The sequence below is a fragment of the Amblyomma americanum genome, chromosome 1 (assembly GCF_052857255.1).
Source record: "Amblyomma americanum isolate KBUSLIRL-KWMA chromosome 1, ASM5285725v1, whole genome shotgun sequence".
NCBI classification, from domain to species: Eukaryota; Metazoa; Arthropoda; class Arachnida; order Ixodida; family Ixodidae; genus Amblyomma; species Amblyomma americanum.
Window position 1 is genome coordinate 223,824,062 of NC_135497.1, and position 10,809 is coordinate 223,834,870.

General features: G+C 47.7%; 1 protein-coding gene across 1 annotated transcript; it reads left to right on the forward strand.

The window, feature by feature from the left end:
• Positions 1–2,296: 2,296 nt before the first annotated feature.
• LOC144115862 (uncharacterized) lies at positions 2,297–3,240 on the forward strand. The gene has a single exon (XM_077650416.1). The coding sequence runs from the start codon at positions 2,374–2,376 to the stop codon at positions 3,238–3,240; it is 867 nt and encodes a 288-aa protein (XP_077506542.1). The 5' UTR covers positions 2,297–2,373.
• The last annotated feature ends 7,569 nt before the right edge of the window (positions 3,241–10,809 follow it).

Genomic DNA, 10,809 nt, shown 5'->3' on the forward strand with positions numbered 1-10,809 from the left:
TTGCAACCAACACAGTGCCCTGTGCAACAAAAGAACATTGGTACGTTGATTTCTTTGATCACAAATAGCAACAGCAAGCATCGCACTGATTGTCCATCAACCAAAATTTTACAGCTGATGTAGACTCTCCTTCTGTCTAGTGTGTGTAGGCTGAAGTGGCTTGATCCAGCTATGCGTATGAGAAAAGCTAAGCTTTCTGGAAACCTAACAAAGCATAGGCACTCTTTTTGGAGGTGTCTGTTAGAGAAAACTAATTGTGTAATGATTTAAATAAGATGTAATCACAGGCACTAGTGCAAATTACGGCATGACATCCGTGGCCCCAAACACATGACCTTCCAATGTTACATGCAATGCTTTACCAACTGAGCTAAAGTGGTGGCGGTCTCAGCTCTTGCTGTAGAATGCATTCATGTTGTGTGCAGCGTAATCTTGAGTATTCACCAGCGTTGCTCCCAACTTTGCAGTGGACGACGTATATCCTGTGTTCCCATTGGTTTCTGTGACTGTTGGCATTTTTTGCTTTTCGCCCTTTCTGACAAAGCCTTTTTCCCTTTGTCCTTCCTTCATCTAGCTGCATAATATGTAACGAGTTCATGACCATGTAAATGTTGTAAACCGTGACTGCCTGCTCTATGTTCTAGGATTTAACGTCACCATAATTTCCTACGGACAGACGGGTTCCGGCAAAACGCACACGATGGGAATTCGCTGCTCATCAAATGCTGACGATGCAGGAATCATCCCCAGGGCAATTGGGGACATCTTCAAGAACATAGCAACAACCACAGGGAAGTCTTTTCTTGTGCGCGTCTCGTTCTTGGAGGTGAGTGTGTTTTCTGCAATACAAGAACGTTAGTATTTTGTGACCTCAGCCAGTGCACACTGAACACAACTAAACTATTTTATGGCAAGAAATTGTTAAAGTTGTTCTGCCTAATGGGGGATTATGGTCTGTCCCTCCTCAGAGCCAGGCTGAAAAAAAGAACTTGTTTGGAAAAACTTGGTCCCTCAGCGGTATCTAAACCACTGCTGGCGCAAACATAACAGCTTTGTCTTACGATGCCTTAGACAGTTCGGCTACCGCCACAGTTTGTACCTGCTCTCGCTTTCCAAAATACAAACAATTGTGCGTCTTAAGCGAATTTCGGGAAATTATCGCACATTTTAAAAATGAGACATGAGTGCTGCTTGTGCAGGATTTGCTTTAAATGCGAGTCCTCCGGACACCAGGTGCACTAAAGTAGCTGAAAACGATACTAACTGGAGTTTCCTACCCCTGACTGGGAGCGAAAGCATTAGCATCAACAACACTGAGCCATGCACGAGGCCAAGTTCGTTCGTGATGGATTTCATGACCAAACTTAGCATGGCCATCAATCAATCAATCAATCAATCAATCAATCAATCAATCAATCAATCAATCAATCAATCAATCAATCAATCAATCAATCAATCAATGAATCAAGCTTAGCCGTTGCAAATTTTGGTTTGGGCATCCCTAGTTCTTCACTCTGATTTGCATGCATGCTTATCGCTTACGAAGTGCCACGGCATGCTGTATGCACCTTGAGGATTTCTGCATTCATTGATTAGCTGTAAAATCCCCGTAACCTAGCATTTGAACATTCAAGTGCAGCCTTTCTTCGTGCTGTCGTGTTGTCCAGAAATAAGTGTAAATGGAGGCTATTGCATCGTGTCTGTAGCGTGCATACTGGCTTCTTGTAGATTTATTGCTGTTGCAAATTTCTCGCAGATATACCGAGAACAAACTTCCGACTTGCTCTCAAACAGCAAAAGGCGAGAGCCACTTGCAATTCGGGAGGACAAGACTGGTACAGTAAAGGTGAGATTCCACTCCTATATTCCACATCCATGCACAAACTGCATGATAAATAGCATGCAACTTGAATTTAATCTGCACGGAAAATGTAGTACCTGGCTGAGTTAGCAGTTCCTATTTCAGGGCCCCTACATCAGTAAAAAGATGTGGTTTGCTCATTCTGCTACACTCTCTAAGCAATGTGACTGAATTTCTGTGCAGTATGCAAAACATACCTTGGCTGTGCTTGTTTTGTGGCCTAATCTGTACACTTTTGAACTCTTCATGTGCTTCCGATTTGCTTGGGGCTCCTTATTTTTTTTTTTTTTGAGGGGGGGGGGGGAGTGTTGTTCTGTCTCTTGCTACGTTCGTTCCCATTTGCAGTTTTCCCCCTGCTCACGAAGAAGTGCCCATGCAACAAGCTTTCTTATTTTTAACTCTTCTTTTGTGTGCGCACGTCACCAACCTATCACGCGCCCACCGTGACTACAAGATCGGCACTGAGAGAAATCACCAGAAGCGCTTATGGCTCGCCACCTTCCATTAGCAACATGCCATATTTCGGCTCTCCTTCTCCGTCGACGCCACCTGACGAAGAAGTCGTTCGCCGGCGCGGAAGACGGATCATATCACCAGGAAACCAATTTGCCCTAACCCCACCACAGACACCAACGAAGCGGCAGCTTCCTCCAAAAAGCAGTTCCAGCACAGAGCATCCACAGACTCCAAGCAAAGCACAGCTCTCTTTAAGTCCAGTTCGAAGTTCTCCCAGGAAACGCCTCCTCCTCCCTGCTGAAATATCAGATGCAATTGGTGCATCACCCAGCAAAAAGCTTGTGTCACCCGTGAAGCGCCTGAGGCTTCAGTCACGTGATGCTGAGGCAGAAACTGAGGTGGCCTTGACTGTCTTGACCAAGGCTCAGCTGGTGACCCTTCTGAAAGATACCATGGGTCGCAGCCCAGATGCTAAGCGGATCATTCACGAGCTGCTGCCCAAGCCTGACTTGGCCCACTCAATGCAGAAGCTGGAAAAGTTGCTGCACCAAATCTATCGGGCTTTTCCACAGAAACACTGGGGCGACAGCCGTGATGCCTTCTGCTTCCGTCGAGTGCAAATCCCCATCGAGACATTCAAGCGCAAGTGCCTGGAACGGGCCCAGCAGCTGTGCCAGGCTGAGCAGTGGTGCTCCTTGCTGCAGTACGCACAGCAGGCGTGGAACTTCGTGCGCAAGATGCCAGACTGGGAGGATGCCAGCCACAACAAGGCCAAGCAGCTGTGCTTCCGATCTCTGGCCACCCACAGCACGACTGCTCTCAAGAAGGCATCACAACGCAACACAAAGTGGCGACCGCAGATGAGACAGTCAGGCTGGTTGACATCGGCTCTGCGTCCCGGATCACTGCGGCCACCAAGATGAATATCTGCTCCTCGCGGTCGCATGCCATCCTCACTCTGACAGTGGAGCAACAAAACGAGAGCGGAGGCGCCACGGTGGTGGCAAAAATGAATTTTGTAGATCTCGCTGGTTCTGAACGGGCTGGGAAGACCAAAGCAGTTGGCGAGAGGTTCAAGGAAGGATGGTCACTGATGTTTCAATGTTTAAGCTAGCAGTTATTGATGGGCGACTCCGCCGACGGTACAGAACTGCACGAGCAGGCGCAGAGCATTAGGCACAGTAGTCAAACTGCAGTGACAGATACAAGCAATTGGCAGAAGCATAGAAAAGACGCATTGCTGTCGCACTGCCTGCAAAGCCAGGGGTTTAAATCAAATTTTTAATGTACTAGCACCACTGGCCGCAGTGAGATATTTCAGCAATGTCTGTGGTGGCCTTCGGCATCACACAAACGCAAAAGATAGCAGAAAAAAGTTGAAGGAGTTGGGTTCGAACTCGGGAATTCCTCGTGGGAAGCAAGTACTTAGAAGCACAGGAATGACGAGTTTTTTTTTCTCTATTGCCAGTGAACAATACATACGCAGGAATAAAAATCTCTAGCCACAATTTGGCCGAGACAATGGGTTAAAACATTTTCATATCAATCAGTTCGTCCATAACTGCCACCCAGTCCGGCGGCTGGGGTTGACTGCGGAGAACATCTCTCAGGAAAACTGCACTTTGTATAAAATTTCCCCTCACTGGTCGCACATTTGCGTCGGCGTGCCTGGCCGCCATTCTCGTTTTCCAGATGCTGTGGAGGCCCAGTACCATAAACATGTCGTAAGGAACTTCCTCCCTTTCTATAGGTAGAAACCGAATGCCATAAGCAGTTACAGGTAGTTCATTCTTTAATGTTCTTTGCAAGATGTCCCAGTGGAAAACCGGGTCCCAGCAGTCGATAAACACATGTTCGATGGTCTCGGGTTCTTTGAAGAGTATGCAGTCGGTGGTCCAGGGCACAAAAATGCCTTTATCGTTTAGCCATGTTTTCACCGGAGGGTTACCAGTATGAAGTTTAAAGAAAAAGGATTTGACAGTCGGTCTTACCGGCCTCTTCTTAACTCGCTTTAACACATCTTTGCCTGAGCCTCCGCAGCAAAAGGAACGGTATAAGGGAGCAGGTATAAATATATCTAGCAAATCTTTGTACAGTTTTTTCCTGGGTACAGCAGATAGATACTGTGTAGAAAAGTGAGCGCTCAAAGTGCGAAAGGCTGCCACAACTTCACGCAAAAAACCTGTTACAGCACGATTCGTGGCCGGGTAACTGGACACAACAAATTCCGGCAACACGTTGCCTAAGCGCACCTGCAACATTGTGCGCAACAAAGGATCGGTTTGATCACGTAGAAACAAAAATCTTGAGACAACTTGTTTCAGAAACAAAGTAGAAAGACCAAGGGCGCCCTTTTTGACCTGAAGGAATAGATTAACTCGACTTGTTCGCTCCCAGTTTGAGCTCCAAATAAAGACAGCAAACACTCCATGCAGCTTCTGCAGGTTTGCTCTGGTAATGAGCACGAACTGCAATAAATACCAAATTCTGGCTATTAAAAATACATTGCACACACTTGCGCGCGCGAAAACAGAAAGGTGACGTCCTTTCCATCCATCCGCTTTTTTCCTTGCACTCTGCGTTATCTCACCCCACAACTGCGTACTTCTTTTATAGTGCTCTAAGGGTACCCCCAAGTACTTCGCAGGGGAGGTCGTCCATTTCATGTTAGTAAACACGGCAGATGTGCCCTCCCAATCACCGTGCCAAAAACCGATGCACTTATCCCAGTTAATTTCAGACCCAGTCTTTTTTCAATATTCCCCCGCAACCTTTACAACTTCTTTACCGCTTTCTTGATCCGCGCAAAAAACAGCAATATCATCAGCGTAAGCCAGCACTCTTACTTGCGCTGACAGAAGAGTGAAACCGCAGATCCCATCATTGTGTAACAGTGATAACAGAAAAGGCTCAAGGTAGATCGCAAAGTGCAGAGGCGAGAGCGGGCAACCCTGGCTGACCAAAGAACACACAGGCACAGGTTCAGTCAGCTGTTTGTTCACTATAATTCGGGTAACACAGTTTTCGTACTCCATCGGTACACCTTGTATTATCACAGAGCCTACGTTGGCATATTCTAGAATGGCGAAAAGAATGTCGTGCGACACTCGATCGAAGGCATTTGCAAGGTCAAGCTGCATCATGGCAACTCGGCCCCCGAAGGCATCGCAGCATTCAAGAACAGTTCTAGCAATGTGCACATTTGTTTCAATGGTGCGACCTTTAATACCGCACGTTTGGTGGGGCCCTACAACGTCCTTTATAACCTTTTGCAGTCTGTTGGCAAGAATCTTCATAAACACTTTATAGTCAACGTTGGTTAGGCTTATCAGCCGATAAGCCCCAACGGACAGCAGTTTAGCCTGGTCCTCACTCTTGGGTATTAAAACCACGCGTGCTGTTTTAAATGATGGTGGCATTTTCTTTGTTTCATAAATTTCGGTGAAGACGCAGTGGAGAGCTTGGGTGAGTTCGGATTTGAACTTCTTATAAAAATGACTACCTAGGCCGTTAGGACCGGGAGATTTTCCGGCACTCAACTCTTCGACTGCTCTTTCCACTTCGCTTACGCTGATTGGCACCTCCGGCCCTTGTTTTATTTCGTCACGTAGCTTTGGCATACGGGACAAGAACGTGTTTGCAAACCCCTCTTCTTCAAGCCGTCGCCGCCCAAGCAATTCCCGATACTGCTCAACAAACGCCAACTGAATCACTCTGCTATCATTCGTTACCTCGTTTCTGTACCTGATTTGTCTTACTTCATTCTGAGTCGCGTACTTCTTTTCATCACTAAGCGAGCGCTTAGTAGGTACTTGGTCAAGCCAGAGACGTTCAGAACGGGCCCGTATCATGGCAGCTGTTTGTCTTTTTCGATAATCTCAAGTTTACTTTTTGCATCTCTTATTGTTCTCTTATATCTTCCCAGCTGGGAACTTTCCAGGCTTACGAGCAAGTCAAGTTGGCAACGTAGTTCTTTTTCTTTAACACGTTTATCGTGGCATATGATGCTTGCCCTTTCAATCGCGTTTATTTTCACTTGTTCTTTGAAATCTTCCCACCTAATTACCCAGTTCCCAGGCTCTGCTGATAGCAATGCTTTAATGCATTCATTAACATTAATGCCAAAGCGTTCATCCTCGAGTAACTGTGCGTTAAACTTCCACAGGTCCCACGAGAAAGGAGATTTCTTGTCTTTTTTCCCCAGGGTAAACGTACTAGCTGTGGTCGGTAAATGACATTTGTTTCTCCTCGAAGCTATTGCACAAAGGAATCAGATCAAGCGAAACATACGCTCTGTCAAGTCTCGCGTGAATTTCACCCTGGAAGTGAGTAAAATGCGGCGCTACCGAAAGAACTTCAGCAACATCATCTAAACGATTTTCTTGCACAATCGAATTCAACAATTCCGCATTTTTGTCACGCAGGAGTCTTTTTGTAATTCTATCCTCTGCTTTACAAACGCAGTTAAAGTCACCCAAAAGCACAATTAACCGCTCACAGCACACATTGTTCAAGGCGCTCAAAAAATTCCTTGCGCTCGATCTCCCTGTTAGGGGCATACACGCATATGACCCTCCATAGCAAATTGCAATAAAAAAAATCAGCTACAACCAAACGGCCAGTTTTACACAGTTAAATTCTGCTCGACAATCCCCAGAGAATTCCGAATAAATATAGCACAACCGCTCAATGTGCCAGAAGAATGGCACACACAAACATTGTAGCGTGCCGTAAAAGGCTGCCCTATCCGGTCCACCTGTTCCTGTCTTTCGACATTCGTCTCCTGTACGGCTGTTATGTCTATGTCATTATCAACGAAGAGCCGGCTTAGTTGGTACTGACGTTTCTTGGAAGCCAGTCCCTTCACATTAATTGTTGCAATGTCCAACGCTCTAAGATGTGTAGAAGCCGTCTATTTTAGGTACAGGAGCCTTATGGTGCATACCTCGGGACACAAGGCGACGGTGCGGGTGACTTGCCTAATCTAATGTGTTCGATGGGTGCGGTGGCGGTAATCCAACGTCCATACGCAAATACCTCTTGCGTATGGACTGGAAGATCAGCCCATGCAGTCCGTCACCGAAAAAGCCACCTCACGCCCACAGAAACCACTCACAGAGCACTCACTCCAAATAAGGCGGCGGCTTAGCCGCCGCTGGTTGATCGGCCTGTACATTCGGCCGCGGTTTCAACGTCGGTCGCCTGACACCAACAGTCTTCTGCGGTGGCTCGTCGCCTTCGCTCACTTTGGGCTCTCCATCCGCACTGTGTGCGGGTGGTCGCTACCCTGCTTGGTTGATGGTTGACGCATCTGACATTTCCATGCTGTCACCATGCTGGGGAACGACGGGAGCTGACGCCCCACTGCTCAAGACTTTGTCCGTTGGCGCCTTAACTTCTGCAGGCTGCGCTACCTGTTGCTGCCGCTTACTGCTTGGCTCCTCTACGCTTGTGGATATTTCCGGAGGCGGCACAGCTGGGGTTTCTCCTTCTCCACCCTGTCCCCTGCCTCTGCTGCAGCGTCTTCCACGTCAGCCTCGTCCATGACAAGTTCGGACGAAATGTCAGTGTTGACTGGGACGGCAGCACTCGCGTACATGCGTACGCAGCTGCTTTCTTCGTGCCCATAGCGACGACAGGCACCGCATCGATGAACCTTGCAGTCACGGCGAATGTGCCCAGTACCGTGGCAGCGCAGACACAGCGGAGCTCTGCCCGGTACAACCACGAGAGCCAACTCACCGCCAACCCTGACTTCGTGAGTGAGGTCTTCCAGGTTCACGCCAGGATTCATTTTCAATGAAACCAAGCGCGTCGTCGACCCCTTGCTGGCGACACCCTGGACGCGCCACCGTTCCTTGGTGACTTCGCTCACCATGCCGTACGGAGCAAAGGCTACCCTCACGTCTTCGTCCGGCACGTTGTGCAGCAGCCAGTGTAGCTTGACGCGGACGTCCCGGTTTGCCGGGTCGATGACGAGACAGCGGCGGTCCTTGACTTTCAGTTCGCCGGCAGAAAGAATTTCCGTCACCGCCTCAGCACTCGCGAAAGTAATAGCCCATACATGGCTCATGCGATACACCCCCAAGGCGATAACCTCGGGAAGCAGCATCAGCTGAGCGAGCGCATCCCTGAAATCTTCGACCCGATAAGGACGGGCCCGCACGTCAGCGTGCATAAAAACTGTGTTTAGCACAACTCCTGTAGGAAGGGTAGGCAGAATCACCTGATATTCTTCATCCGAAGCAAAAGCCCTGTTTCCGCGGCCGGACATGGCCGCGGTAGCTGCTCCAACGGAGCCCGTCATCGCACGTCGCATAAACGATAAAATATTTAAAACAAACATAAAAACAACAAAATAAAAATAAAGTAAAAACGAACAAAAGAATGGTGCGCAGTTAACAAGACGGTGGTGGCAATGGCTAACCAGTAGTTAAAAGCGAATAAAAGAAAGTGTTTGCAATGGCCGACGAAAGGCGTTTGCAAATAGCCAAGCAATCGTTAGTATGGTCAACTGCTTGCTAACGCATTCAAACTTTGGTCTTGCAGCACATGACCCTTTTTCATTGATGTTTTTTATGCAGCTTTTACTCTGCCATGTCATCTTTGATAGCGTTAGTTTTCGTACTTTTTGCAGTTTTCTCTGTGTGTGTTCAAGGCCGGCAGTCATATGTGACATGACGCATTGAGAGAAATGTATCATTTTGCTATGTGCCTTACTGGATATCTCGCTGAAGTGGTCCGGAGGACGCATGGCCCACGTTGCTTGTGTTGCAGAAGGCCGGCATCTCCTCATAAAACGTATCTTGTACACACTGCGCATAGCAGTTTTATTGCTTGATTTTGCCAGACCTAGTGCTTGTGATAATCATTTCCGTCCTGTTCTTGGTCTTGTGTCGATTTCTTTATCCTTTAGTTGCCACTGAGCTTGATTTTGTGCAATATTTCTCAGCGCCAAAACATGGCTGAGTTTGTACTCCCAATTTGTTCACCGGCATGATGGCTTCACACTGGCCAAAGTGACCTTGTGCAGTTCGTTGGTGCCTGACTACCATTTGGTAGTGTTCACTGCTCGAAATTCGCAGATACGAAATACATTGGACCCTGCCCGAGCTGGCTGGATGGACCGCACGCAGCCTTCTTGTTTCTACTCTTCAGCTGACAGCTGCGCTTCTGCGCATGCGCCTAAAAGGTGCGTCGCGCCACTAGCCTCGGATATGGGACCTTGGTCTGCACTCTTGCATGCACTGAGAAGATTGCACAAATGTATCGGCGAATGGAGAAACGCTTTGCCGTTAACCAAGTACACCCAGAGAGACGAGCGACTGTGTTCTGGAAACGTTGAAACTGGCATGGCGGAATTTCAGGCAGCCAGCAGTGACGTGGCAACCATGACGAGTCCAAACAAGCTCCCACTTTGGAACAGTTAACTGTAAAACGCTGACCACAGTTCTGTTGAGTGCAGTGGTAGCGACATTGAAGTGCTCTAAGCAGTAGTATTTTATGTGTTTACTTTTTGTTCTAGTTGTTGTTTTGTTAATTCGAATCTCTGGATAATTAAAAATTCAGCGGGGCACTTTGTTGACCTAAAGTGCGGTGAGGCGAAAGCCTTTTGCGCGGTGTTGCTGCTTGTGTCAATGATATGTGGTTAAGATGTTAAGTACCTACTTGTTTCTGAGTGCTGAAGGCACTGCAGGACGTTTGGGAGGCATCCGTCCGATTCGACGCCTTTCCGCACTCTCCAGCGTCCTAGACAAGGAGAACTGCATATGCGTTGGCATGAAGTAGCATAGTCATTAGTTTAACAAGGTGATGGTTCCGGCTAGTGGGTATGCGTTATGATCCGTAACGCAGAACAAAACAGGGGACAAACACAAGCTCATTAGCTCGCTCGGCTGCGGAACGGAAGGATCAGCCTTCTCACCACCCATGAATTCAAATGTGCCCTCAAAAAATCGCGCGCTTCTCCAGATGCCAAATAATTCGATGACACGCGTTTGATTTTCACGTTTACAACGATGCTTCAAGCCGCTTCAGCGATGAAGAAGGGATACCAAAATGTCTGGTGACCACAGTGCTAGATTGGCGAACAAGCTAAAATATTATTCAAAACTGAAAAATTTTCTGCTTGCAAGAGAATTGGTGAAGCGTTATAAAATAATGTTATTGCTACCCGGAGCGCACAATTGCGTACGACATGTACAAAAGCAGCACCGGTACTGTGGCCTTAGCGGCCAACCCAAGCAGTGTGTCACGGCGTAACGCTTTAGAATTGTCGTCTTTTTGCGATAATTAATGCGCTAAAATGCTTCAAGAGAAATTGAAACCACGTGTGATGTCGGCACAATAATGTGTTATCAAATTAGGATGTCGCCAAAAACCGGGCTTATTGGTTTGGCAGTTTGCGACTTCGGGTCAGAAGGCCGGAAAATCAGGCAGCGTACGTGCAGCCAAACCGACGACTTTCGCTTTTCGTCCTAAACAGTCGTACA